The sequence below is a fragment of the Lepidochelys kempii genome, chromosome 2, assembly GCF_965140285.1.
Source record: "Lepidochelys kempii isolate rLepKem1 chromosome 2, rLepKem1.hap1, whole genome shotgun sequence".
Classification (NCBI taxonomy): domain Eukaryota; kingdom Metazoa; phylum Chordata; order Testudines; family Cheloniidae; genus Lepidochelys; species Lepidochelys kempii.
In genome coordinates, this window is record NC_136381.1 from 190,693,653 (window position 1) to 190,707,367 (window position 13,715).

Below are 13,715 nucleotides of genomic sequence, written 5' to 3' on the forward strand. Positions count from 1 at the left end.
CCTCAATTTCCTTAAGCGTCCTCCCCAGCCTAACATAGTCTCCCTTAATACTTTCCAGTGAGAATCTAGCCGTATCATTTGTTCCCACATGAAGGATAATTAGGGGATTCTTTCCCGCTCCCTTTAGAATCCTTTTTAACCTCAGGTCTACATCCCGTATCTTAGCACCTGGAAGACAGCACACCCTCCTATTTTCTGGATCAGCTCTGGTTACAGGCCTATCTATTCTTCTCAATAAAGAGTCCCCAATCACATAGACCTGCCTTTTCCTAGTGACGGTGCTATTCTCCAGTCTATCCCCTGTTCCCTCTGGCTGCAAGTTTTTTCCATTCCCATTCTCCCTTGTAATCCTTTTTAACCCATCCTGTATCCTCCTGGGGCTCATATTTGGTGTAATCTCCATTAACTCTTCCCCTTTTCCTATAGGACTAACCGCTCTTCTCTTCTTCCTTGCCCTGTCACCTTCAGTGACTACCTGCTGAGCCCCTTCTTCATTTTCCAACTCTGCAAACCTATTCTGAAGCTCTATTTCTCCTTCACTAGCCCGTCTTTTCCTCTGCCTAGTTCTTTTAGTCACATGCTTCCACTGACCACTTTCCTCACCCAGTCTCCCCTCAGAATTCCCTAGTCCTGCTTCCATCTGCAAGTCTGAGCTTTTCCCTTCAGATACCTCATGTCTTTGCTCCATAATCTGCTCAAACCCCTTCCTAAACTCTACCAGACTTTCCACCTGCATCTCCAAACCTCTGATCTTTTCCTCCATCAGCTCTATCAGACGGCATTTCATGCAGACAAAACTCTTACCAGGTGCCCCCTCCAGGATCATGTACATACCACAGCTTCCACATCCAGTCATCTTCATTGTGTCATCTGCTACATGGGTCACTCCCACTGCCACCTCTGAATCTGTCATAGCCTTCCCACCTAAATCCTGTTAATCTGGGAAACACAAACCACACCAAAACACCACCACCCACAGCAAAACCAAACCCCACACAAGCACCACAAGACAAACTCCCCTTTCAAACTCCCACTCAAACTCCCCTGTTTACAGCTCTGTTTGCTAGCTCCTGTGCTGCTGCAGCTGTCTGTGCTGCTGCCTGACTGGCTGCTACCTTTATAGGACCCCTAGTCAGTGAAGCCCCGCCCCCTAATCAGGGCTCAGCTTCTCTCCCAGCACAAAGCCCCTACAAGCCTCTACACATACAAATACTACCAATACAAAGCCAAACAAACACAAATACCTTCTCCTCCAACAGAACTCCCACTCAAACTCCCCTGTTTACAGCTCTGTTTGCTAGCTCCTGTGCTGCTGCAGCTGTCTGTGCTGCTGCCTGACTGGCTGCTACCTTTATAGGACCCCTAGTCAGTGAAGCCCCGCCCCCTAATCAGGGCTCAGCTTCTCTCCCAGCACAAAGCCCCTACAAGCCTCTACACATACAAATACTACCAATACAAAGCCAAACAAACACAAATACCTTCTCCTCCAACAGAACTCCCACTCAAACTCCCCTGTTTACAGCTCTGTTTGCTAGCTCCTGTGCTGCTGCAGCTGTCTGTGCTGCTGCCTGACTGGCTGCTACCTTTATAGGACCCCTAGTCAGTGAAGCCCCGCCCCCTAATCAGGGCTCAGCTTCTCTCCCAGCACAAAGCCCCTACAAGCCTCTACACATACAAATACTACCAATACAAAGCCAAACAAACACAAATACCTTCTCCTCCAACAGAACTCCCACTCAAACTCCCCTGTTTACAGCTCTGTTTGCTAGCTCCTGTGCTGCTGCAGCTGTTGTGTTAGTTGTTATGCTTTAGCTCGGGCAAGCGTTTGTCATTTGGAAGCACTTTCCCACTTTATGAGGTATTATCTTCCCCCATCCTATGGCCTCTCAGAAATATTAACAAAAACAAACTTAAAGATATTTTGTAGCAATGCCTGCAAAGCAACAGTTTCAATTTTGTTGATCATTATCTTGTCTAAGCCCCGAGATAATATATTTTTGTTTTTTTATAAAACACTTTTTTGTGCAAACTGTAACCCTAGATGTACACTGGTTTACAGAATAAGAGGAATATAAGGACCTGTGGTTTTAAACCTGGTGTGTTTCTGCATGCTCTATTTTATTGAAACACACCTGTAAAAATGTTAAATGAAGGGATGTGTCTTTGTGTAGGCTTGTCTTTTAAAGTGTTTATTCCTTTACAAGACTTAATATAACTTTCTCCTCTATTTGTTAAAAAGTGGGGGAACAAGCAAGCTTCTTCGCTCTGATCCACTGTCTCACAAAGGCTGTTTTTGTTGAAAAAGCACACCGCTTCAAATTGTCCTTACTAAAAAATGACCAATGTTAGCCTAAAACATAGGGGGAAACATTTTTTATCACTATAATTTACTTTTATAAACGGGCTCTCTGTGGTTTTAACCCTGGAACGTTCCTGCATGCTCACTTTTTATTGAAACATATGCAAAAGTGCTAAATGAAGGGATGTGTCTTCATATAGGCTTGTCTTTTAAAGCAGTGGTTCTCAAAGCCGGTCCACCACTTTTTCAGGGAAAGCCCCTGACGCGCCGGACCGGTTTGTTTACCTGCTGCATCCGCAGGTTTGGCCAATTGCGGTTCCCACTGGCTGTGGTTTGCCGCTCCAGGCCAATGGGGGCTGCAGGAAGGGCGGCCAGCACGTCCCTTGGCCCGCGCCACTTCCTACAGCCCCCATTGGCCTGGAGCGGAGAACCACAGCCAGTGGGAGCCACGATTGGCCAAACCTGCAGATGCAGCAGGTAAACAAACCGGTCCGGCGCGCCAGGGGTTTTCCCTGAACAAGCTGCAGACCGGCTTTGAGAACCACTGTTTTAAAGTGTTTATTCCTTTACAAGACTTAATATAACTTTCACCTCTATTTGTTAGAAAGTGGGGGAAGAAACAAACTTCTGCTCTCTGATCCACTGTGATGTTGCACCCCATAATGCTTTATAGAAATGTGCTTCTGAGTGTAAATGAGTGTAAATAACTGGAATATGTTTTATGCTAGATATGTCATGTAACATAACCTTTGCAAAGATATGTTCCTCTGAATGTATTCATCCTATTCACATGCATGTATAATTTTTATATCTGAAGTTATGAGAGTTGGTTCTATGCTTGTATTTAAAGTGTTTGCTGTAGGAAGCACATAAGGCAGATTTATTTCATTTTACCAAATCTGACTTGTTATGCTTTGATTTAATAATCACTTATTAACTATAAAGGTAGATTTAAATCTGTTTGTTCTACCTGAAGTGCATTTGGTTTGCAGTGTGTCAGAAACTCTCCTTGGGATAACAAGCCTGGTACATATCAATTTCTTTGTTAGTTTGACAAACTCATATAAGCTTGCGGCATCCAGTGGGCATAACTGGACACTGCAAGATGGAGGTTCCTAGGGTTGTGGCTGGGACTGGAGATATTGGCTAGTGTCATGCGCTTGCAAGTAGCTGGGAGCCGCTTACATGCCAGAGGCTGTGCATGAACAGCCCAGGAGAGGGGGTTCTCACAGCAGAGCACAGTAAGGCTGGCTCCCTGAGTCAAGGATTGGAGAGACCTAGCAGCTCACAGGTCCAGATAACACCAGAGGGGAATGTCACAAAGAGGTTTCCACCCACAAGAGACTATATAAGGCCCTGGGAAACGCCTCCATTTTGTCTCCAGCTAGCTCAGAAGATTAGCCTCTCCACCCCAAAGAGATGACTGAAAGAAACTGGAACAAAGGACAGTAACTATGGGGGTGTGAGTGATTGCTGGACCCAGACTAGGAGGAAGTCTAGTCTGTTAAAGCTTATTGGAACCTCTCTGAGGGTGAGATTTACCTGCATTTCGTTTCCTACTGTATAAGGCTTAGACTTGCATATTTCATTTTATTTTGCTTGGTAACTTACTTCATTCTGCCTGTTATTACTTGGAACCACTTAAATCCTACTTTTTATATTTAATAATCACTTTTTACTTAATGAATTAACCCAGAGCAAGTATTAATACCTGGGGGAGCAAACAGCTGTACATATCTCTCTATCGGTGTTATAGAGGGTGAACAATTTGAGTTTAGCCTGTGTGAGCTTTATACAGAGTAAAGCAGATTTATTTGGGGTTTGGATCCCATTGGGAACTGGGTATCTGGGTGTTGGAGACAGGAACACTTCTTAAGCTGTTTTCAGTTAAGCCTGCAGCTTTTGGGGGATGTGGTTCAGACCTGGGTCTGTGTTTGTAGCAGGCTAGTGTCTGGCACAACCAGGCAGGGTACTGAAGTCTCAAGCTGCCAGGGAAAACTGGCTTAGAGGTAGTCTCAGCACATCAGGTGGCAGTCCCAAGGGGGTTTCTGTGACCCAACCCGTCACATCATTGGCTTACAAAATAGGGGGAATATAAACTGTCACTAAGGACCTGTGGTTTTAAACCTGGGGTGTGTCTGCATGCTCTATTTTATTGAAACACACCTGTAAATAAAGGGATGTGTCTTCATATAGGTTTGTCTTTTAAAGTGTTTATCCCTTTACAAGACTTAATATAGCTTTTACTTGCATTTGTTAAAAAGTTTGGGGAAGAAGCAGCCTTCTTATCTCTAATCCACTGACTCTCAGATGCTGTTTTTGCTAACAGGGGTTTTGCTGCAGCTTCAAATTGTCCTCACTAAAAAATAACCAATCTTCATCTAAAACATAGGGGAAAACTTTTAAAAATTGTTTGTTACTAAGGGCTTATGGCTTTAACTTATATTAAAGCCACTATATAAAAGGGCTACATTGCAGGGAAAAATGCTTGGGGTCTGTTCTTTTAGATAAGAATAAGGCAGTTAAAGGGGTGGGGCGGGTGAGATGACTCTTGTTTAAAAACCTTGGGACTATAGGATTGGTTCAGGAAAATGAATTCTATGACGCTGCTGTAGAGCAACATCTGATTGGGCCGATCCCAGGTTCACAGCTCTTCAGGCTTGTTATCACCACCTTTGGAAGTTGCCTCTTTCTGCAGAAACATTTGGAAGGGTAAGATCTCTCTAACTCAGTCATGTGCTGTCTATCTTTGCCCTTTGCAAAGAAGCTTTCTTTTCCCTTTTCTTGCCCTGTTCTCTCTTTTAACCTATATTTGTTTCTCTTTTATTTAACTCTTTAAATGTTCTTTTCTTAACCTATCCTTGTATTTAATAGTTCAAATACTTTTCTATTAACCTGCCTTTATATTTTTTTACCATGTGCTTACTAAACAGTCTCTGCTTTAGTACATTCCCTTTTTTGCCATGCCTGTTCTTTTTAACCTATTTTTCAATATTTAATGTTTTAAATGCTCTTTTATTAACCTACCCTATTTAACGTTTTAAATGTTTTTCTTAACCAACCTTCATATTTTACCATGTTTTAATAAACCGTTTCCTTTGTTTCTCTTTTATTTAACTCTTTTTAAATGCTCTTTTCTTAACCTACCCTTATATTTAATGCACCTTTTCCATTTATCTCAATTTTATTCTTGAATAATATATCAAACTAGTCCTTTCAAAACACCTCTCCTTACTAAACCTCACTAAAAATCTCTTCTTTAATAACTTGCCTCTATTCTTTCAAACTCCTCCTTTTAAAAACAAAAATCTTTATTTTTCTTTAAGTTCTTTCTATTCTTTAATAACATGCCAAACTAGGCCTTTAAAATCATCTCTCCTTACTCAACCACACCAAAGGTTCTTTCCTTTTTTCCTCTAAACCTTACCAAAGCTTTCTTTTTTAATCTTTAAGCTCTCACTCTATTCTTTGAACCTTTTTCTCTAAACAAGCAACCAAATTATCAAAGCACAAACACACTCCCCCTATTCAAACATTAAAAAATAATCAAAAATATTTTTTCAAAATGGCTGACAGCGCCAAACCTTGACACCACCGGAAACAGAGATCAAGGGTGGGACATAAGCCCTAAATGGAGCATGGAAACCTGTCAACAAATATATGGTGTTGAATACTATCGAGTCATATACTACTATTCTGGCATCTCTTAACTTTTCAGGTTAAGACTTTGCAATTTAATGATCTTTTCACATAGAATGTATCTAAGTAAATTTTTTGGTTAAACAGGCCAAGCAAACCAGAGGCTGTACAATGTTTAACCATCAGTGAGAGGACATGGATTTAGCACTAGAAGGAATAGTGTCCCCTTGATGCATACAGATGGTGCCATAGAACGTCACTGGGGAACTGTCCAGCAAAATACCTCCTGAAACATTGTACAGCCACAAAGCTGAATTCCAGCCTATGTGGGAAAAAAACAAAAGATCTGTGCAGTAATAACTATCACCACCAAGGACTCTCTGTGCTTTTCTCCTCCACTGCAACTGTCATTACAGATGAAGTGGCAAACATCACACCCAAAATTTCTGTCCTTTTTTCAAATATATTATAGTCATTCAAAACACTACAGTTTCCAAGAGTGCTGCTATAAGGCAAGAATGTGTGTAGCCTTTGCTCAGTCATAGACTTTAAGGTCAGAAGAACCCTTATGATGATCTAGTCTGACCTCCTGCACAACACAGGCCACAGAATCTCACCCACCCACTCCTGCAATAAACATCTCACCTATGTCTGAGCTATTGAAGTCCTCAAATCATGGTTTAAAGACTTCAAGGTGCAGAGAATCCTGCAAGAAGACTCAGTATTTGCAACCTTTTAATTTGTTTTCTGCAAACATTTGTATTAATTATTTGTTTTGTTTAGCAAGAATGTTTGCAGAAACTTGGGCATATATGTCCACACAACAATACACACTAGAGAGGACTTAAGCAAGCCCTACTGTTTATAAGAGTTGCCGTCATCCAATCAGAAAGAAGAAACAATGCCCTGTGAATTGGGTGATCAATTGCACAGCACAAATAGTGAATTATAAATGCAGTCATGAATATTCAAAGCTACAGTTATAGGGAATAATTAATGAGAAACCCATAGGCTTAAATAATTTGTTTGTACAAAACCTTTGAATAACTAATATTTATAGATAATTTGCAAACAGCTACTAATAGTCTGCCTCATTTTGACTGTTATTGATGGAAAAGATCTATTAAATCATTGATTCCAACCAACTTTCAAACTCTAGACAATAAGCATTTCTGATGCTAAGGACATACCACTTTACAGTTCAGGCAAAAGGCCATTGCAATAAGAGGAAAAAAATCTTGAATCAAGTGAATCATGTTAACCCAATATTACATTTTGGCAGAATCCAGTAATTAGAACAAGATAATTAATGCCAACTGCAGATACATTCAAAATAGACACTGGAGAGCATTTTTTTGACAAGTTTTACAGTATGAGAATATAGCCCAACAAAGACAATGGTTTTGAAATTATTTGATGTCATTCAGGGTGGTGTTTCAATATCAGTTGATAGATTTGTGAATTTTCTTACAGGTTATCAACTTGAGAATAACGTGCTGAATATTTCTTGGATGGTAGAGAACAGTACTCTGCTTTCATTCAAAGTCTACATTTTTCATTGCTTGGACTTGATCTGAATTGCAAGAGAGGTGAAATTTGCCATTTCATCCTACAAAGTCAACTCTAGTGCAGGATTGTTTAATCACCTCTTCCACATTTTCCTAATTAACAGGTAAGTCACCTATTTCTTGTACACAAGGATATTATCATGACCAGAACAAGAGAGCCTGATTCTCATTCACACTAAGACCACATTACCTTGCTCTGACAGTGTAAAAGGGCCTTAAAGTAAAAATAATTTATATTCATATTCACTTCCTTCAAGGCTCCTATGCATGACTAGAGCAGTTTAAAATGGCCTGGGTGTAAATGAGAATAAGGCCAAAGGAACAATTTTGTTAAATAAAGAATATGGGCCTCATTCTCATTTAGCCTTATGGCTTCTGTTTTCAAGGGTTTATTTTTAGCAGTTTTTTAGTTTTATGTAGATGTCCAAAAATTAGGGTTGTTCAGGTTTCTCTTTCTATATATACTGTAATGAGTAATGTCTTTTTTCAGAACCAAACTAAACCAAATACAGAAGCACAGAGAGGTCAGTTAATGTGAGAAATGAGCAAACTTGTTGAAAGAATAATTTGTAACAACTAATGTGTTTGGCAAATTTTGCTTGTGAAATGCTACTTAGATGCTGTCCACCCACAGTCTACCAATGCACAACCACTCATGGCTTATTGCTGTGGTGTGGGCTAGTGACATATGAATGTGGGTAGGAAACCTGAAAAACAAAGTGTTTCCTCTAATTAGGCTCCTTTTGAATGGTGCTCTTTTTTGTCTCATTCTGACACTTCTGAAAACCACTTAAACACACTTCTAACAAACCAGCTGAGAACTAGCTGCCTTTGCGATTAGTCATCAGCCAGCTCTCAGTTGTGTCCTGGTGCTGACATACTTCACTGAAGATGACAAATATTTCTCATACATAGTGCATGTGGAAACCAATATTTAATAAATAGTGGAGGTATCAGAGCATCTCAAAAAAAGGGTTACAATTATCTTTTATACTGGAAAGCATTAGGCAACTTAAATATGGAAGTCACTGCCAGCTTCCCAATAATATTTGTGGTAAAATTCTAATATTTGTCTAACTTTTAGTCCATCTCTTTCATTTTAACCCTTTTTTCTTTATGCAGGACAGCACAAGATGACTGAAGAAGCTGACACGACAACCTACTACTACGATCCTGAGTCAGAACCATGCCAAAAAGCTGATGTCAAAAAATTTGCATCCCAGTTTCTGCCCCCGCTGTACTCCTTGGTGCTGATATTTGGCCTGGTGGGCAATGCGCTAGTTGTGCTGATCCTGATAAAATACAAGAGGCTGAGAAGCATGACTGACATCTATCTGCTGAATCTGGCAATTTCCGATTTACTCTTTATTCTTTCCTTACCCTTTTGGGCTTATTATGCAGCACGTGAGTGGGATTTTGGAAATGCAATGTGTAAAATTCTTTCAGGGGTCTATTATGCTGGCTTCTACAGCGGGATCTTTTTCATAATACTTTTGACAATAGATAGATATCTGGCCATTGTCCATGCAGTGTTGGCTTTGAAAGCTAGGACAGTTACCTATGGCATCATCACAAGTGTTTTCATTTGGGTTGTTGCAATATTAGCCTCTCTTCCAGGGTTTATATTTCACAGTGTTCAAAAGGAAGGTCCTCACTGGACCTGTAGCCCTCATTATCCATTAGGTTATGAAATCAAATGGAAGCAATTCCTGATTTTAAAGATGAACATCCTGGGACTTGTCATTCCACTGGTCATTATGATCTTCTGCTATGCAGAGATTATAAAGACATTACTGAGATGTAGGAATGAGAAAAAACATAAGGCAGTCAGGCTTATTTTTATCATAATGATTGTTTATTTTCTCTTCTGGACACCATTCAACATTGTTGTTCTCATGTACACTTTTCAAGATTCATTTTTCCTAAATAACTGTGACAGCAGCAGTCAGCTGGAGCTAGCAATCCAAGTGACAGAAGCAGTTGCAATGATCCACTGTTGTATCAACCCCGTGATCTATGCTTTTGTTGGTGAAAAGTTTAGGAAATATCTTTATACCTTTTTCCGAAAATACATTGCAATCTACCTCTGCAAACACTGTCCAGCTCTTCATGGTGATAAATTAGAACGGGTTAGCTCCACATACACCCCATCCACTGCAGAGCATGATATCTCCATTGGTTTGTAAAATGCATTAGAAATGTAGCCAGTAAAAGTTTCATCCTCCTTTTTTACTTAAAAGATTGTGCAATTAAACAAAACTCTTAATACGATGACAATAAGACCTGGACAGTTACCAATCACAGTAATAAAACTTTTTTGTGACATTGTAGTATTTCTCATTTTTCACATAGAGAATATTACAAATCCCCCAAGAACATTCAAATTCTACAGTTTGGTAAGTATCCACTGTAACATCCCATGAACTTTATAAGTTAGTGTTTTTTTCATAATGTAATCAAGTTCTTATCTGAGGTGGAGAAGGTTTATTTACAATTACACTGCTACATTGTTTTTCCTATAGGGTTTGAAGAGCTGTTAAATCTTCATAAAACAGAGATTTTGATAAACAGGAAATGTGCACACTTCTGTTAAGGGATATGACTGACCTTGTGTTAAGCAGGGGTATCCTATTAGCTGGTGACTGTCTCTTTAAAATAATCCTTTCCCCTTGACTATTGCATTCAATTATATTGACTTCAGTTTTATATATTCAAAGAGGAAGTTTAAGCATTAAAATATTTATTCTTATATCTTTACAGCATAATATTTTCTTTAAGAGTGCCTTCTCTTTTCTGAGTGCAACTCTGGAAGTAACTGAACACATATTAAGACATTAGAAATCTAAATGCTATTAATTGCAAGGCAAAGGTGTATCCACAAAACAGGATCTTGATTCTGTAAACAAAGAAAATAATAGAATGCCAGTAGCTGTCACCTTCAGCCCCCGACTAAAACCTCTCCAGCACATCATCAAAGATCTACAACCTATCCTGAAAAATGATCCCTCACTCTCACAGATCTTGGGAGACAGGCCAGTCCTCGCTTACAGACAGCCCTCCAACCTGAAGCAAATACTCTCCAGCAACCACATACTGCACAGCAAAAACACTAACCCAGGAACCTATCCTTGCAACAAAGCCCAATGCCAACTCTGTCCACATGGTTATTCAAGTGACACAATCATAGGACCTAATCACATTAGCCACACCATCGGGGGCTCGTTCACCTGCACATCTACCAGTGTGATATGTGCCACAATGCCCCTCTGCCATGTACATCGGCCAAACCGGACAGTCTCCACACAAAAGAATAAATGGACACAAATCTGACATCAGGAATCATAACATTCAAAAAATGGTAGGAGGAACACTTCAACCTCTCTGGTAACTCAGTAACAGACTTAAAGGTGGCAATTTTGCAACAGAAAAGCTTCAAAAACAGACTCCAACAAGAAACTGCTAAGCTTGAATTAATATGCAAACTAGATACCATTAACTTGGGTTTGAATAGAGACTGGGAGTGGCTGGGTCATTACACATATTGAATGTATTTCCCCATGTTAAGTATCCTCACACCTTCTTGTCAACTGTCTATATGGGCCATCTTGATTATCACTAAAATTTTTTTTCTCCTGCTGATAATAGTTCATCTTAATTAATTAGCCTCTTACAGTTGGTATGGCTACTTGCACCTTTTCATGTTCTCTGTATGTATATGTATCTTCTTATTATATGTTCTATTCTATGCATCTGATGAAGTGGGCTGTAGCCCATGAAAGCTTATGCTCAAATAAATTTGTGAGTCTCTAAGGTGCCACAAGTATTCCTGTTCTTTTTGCAGGTATAGACTAACACGGCTGCTACTCTGAAGCATATCCTTAATAGAGAAACAACAACTTCCATGCTCTGATAAAAGAGCATAAACCAAATCCAGGAGAGTGAGAAATGAAAATTAGTCTTGATGGTTGTAGTATATTAATTTTTTTTGTTTGATCCTAAAAAGAATGGCAAACAATGGCACAGGAGGGAGTGAGATGCAAAATAGTACTGTGGGCTGGAAATCTCAACAGCTCTCTAGATTTTTTTCATTAACTGCGCGCCAAAAAAAAAAAAAAAAAAAAAAAAGGAAAATGCAAAAAGATTGAAAATGCAAGACCTGAATTTTACAGGCTTGCATCTAACCTGTTTTTTCCCATTGGAAAGAGGTTTTCTTGGTCATAATATCCTTTGCCTTCTCATGAACCAATGTGAAAACTTCTTACAAGAACAAGAGTTTTTGCAGCCAACTGGGATTCAGGAAAATTTATAAAGTTCTGGCTTCATTTTGGATTTGAAAGTTTTTACTCATCTAGAGTCCTAATATTTAATGCCATATCACCCTTTAATGTACAGTGACATTTTGTACACCACAAACAACTCAGTTTCTAGAGAATGATGTGATATGCACAGGAAGAGTGAGGAGAAAATGGGTATGCTTCAACAAGCTCTTATTTAAGTGTTAAGGGCCTGATCCTGCAAACACTCATTCAAGCCAGCGTTACTCATCCAGACGGTCCCCTGACTTCCATCCATTTGCTCCAAATGGCACTACTAATGCATGCAAGTCCTGCTCACATGAGTAAGAGCTGGCAGGATCAGATCCCAATATCTTAGCACTTACATAGTACTTTGCAGCCTCACACCTCTGTATATAACTAGTTATTCAGCCTGATGACAGCCCTGTGAGGTAAATATCTGCAGTACTACCACGTGAAGGCAGAAAATTACTCTCACAGTAAACTTCCTTTTATGGAAAAAATATTTTCTGCAAGTTTGCATTAGTGTGAAAGCACCTTTTTAATACCAAATGCATGTCAGTGTTATGGTTATCTATTTCAGAGTATTAGTCATGTTAGTCTGTATCAGCAAAAACAACGAGGAGTCCTTGTGGCACTTTAGAGACTAACAAATTTATTTGGGCATAAGCTTTTGTGGGCTAAAACCCACTTCATCAGATGCATGCTCAGTTTTACTGAGCTGTCTCCATTTCCATTTTTTTGGGGTGTGAATTCTGATGCTATCATTTTATGCTTCTTTCTCCTTCTACATTAATGCAAGTTATTAATAAAATCATTATATTGTATGTTTCTCGTTGTCTTTGTGGGAAAGAGGCTTCAGCTTCAGATCCTGGGAAAGTGCAGGGATTGCGCCTTACATGGATACCAAGGGAACGCACATAACCACAAAGGGGGTGGAGAGGATGTTGAGTCATGGACCAGAACCCTCCCCCACACCAGCCCACAGGGAAATGAAACCTACTGGGTGTGGAGCTGCTGCACTATCCTAAAAGATGTTGCAGCTGGGACAGCCCCCATTCACCGAGAAACTTGAGGAGGAATTTGGTACTTGACCTTTGAAAATATATTTTTTTTTAATTTTAGGGGGCAAATATCAGTTTGGGTGGGTATTATAAAGCAGATGGCATGAAAGTGGGTGAGGAAAAATTATCTAGCACTGGGGAACAAACTGAATTCTCCCACAAGCCAGCTCTGGCCACTGTACGATCACTTTGTGCTGCTTAGGTGGTATAAAGTGACATTAGCCAACTAGAGAATTTGGCCCTTAAAGTTTTATATCTACAGAGTATTAAGTATTTAAATATGAGTAAGTGCGTGTTGCTCTACATCCCTCTCCATGTTCCCTGCTCTGTCCCCACCATTCCCCGGTCTCCCCCTTCATGCTCTTCCCAATCTCCTGCACCAGACTTTCATGCATCCCAGTCCTCTGTACCCCTGCATCATCCCCTCTCGATCTCCTGCCAATCTCAATATATTCCTCCTCCCTGACAGCCTCTCACTCCAAGACCAGGTAACGTGGCTCACTGACATCCACTCCCTGCCCCAGTGGGTCTCAAACTTTCTGCTACCATGCCTCACTTTTATTGAAGCAAATGAGCTCAGTCCCCACCTTCATGTGAGTTAGAGAGAATGTTCACATATAGCAATAATTAATGCAATGCTAGAAGGTCAAAGGATAGAAACTCACACTAGCATTTACTTTGCAACATTTCAGTGAGATGAATGAGCCTGAAGAGCAACTGGGAACTCGGGAAAGAAATGGGCCTGAGGGAGGTACAAGCTGGGGATAAAGGGACTCACAGGGAAGAAGCTCAGGGTGCAGAATGGGTGTGGGGGGACTGAGACCCTGTCTCCTCTATGCCAGAAAATCAC

General features: G+C 40.2%; 1 protein-coding gene across 5 annotated transcripts; it reads left to right on the forward strand.

Moving 5' to 3' along the window:
- Positions 1 to 3,652: 3,652 nt before the first annotated feature.
- On the forward strand, positions 3,653 to 12,628 carry LOC140907376 (C-C chemokine receptor type 5). 5 transcript variants are annotated; one of them, XR_012157475.2, is made up of 4 exons: positions 3,653 to 3,830; positions 7,412 to 7,610; positions 8,629 to 9,902; positions 10,267 to 12,628. XR_012157475.2 is itself a non-coding variant. In XM_073333178.2 (4 exons), the coding sequence occupies exon 4, from the start codon at positions 8,640 to 8,642 to the stop codon at positions 9,690 to 9,692; it is 1,053 nt and encodes a 350-aa protein (XP_073189279.1). In that variant the 5' UTR covers positions 3,653 to 3,830; positions 4,876 to 5,011; positions 7,412 to 7,610; positions 8,629 to 8,639; the 3' UTR covers positions 9,693 to 12,628. The 5 variants fall into 5 exon arrangements, 4 of the variants coding, with proteins under 4 accessions (XP_073189279.1, XP_073189278.1, XP_073189280.1 ...); XM_073333178.2 differs by adding an exon at positions 4,876 to 5,011 and having other exon boundaries at positions 8,629 to 12,628; XM_073333177.2 differs by adding an exon at positions 4,915 to 5,011 and having other exon boundaries at positions 8,629 to 12,628.
- The last annotated feature ends 1,087 nt before the right edge of the window (positions 12,629 to 13,715 follow it).

Coding starts and splice junctions, on each gene's coding strand:
- LOC140907376 (XM_073333178.2), top strand. CDS start 8,640: ATGACTGAAGAAGCTGACACGACAACCTACTACTACGATCCTGAGTCA.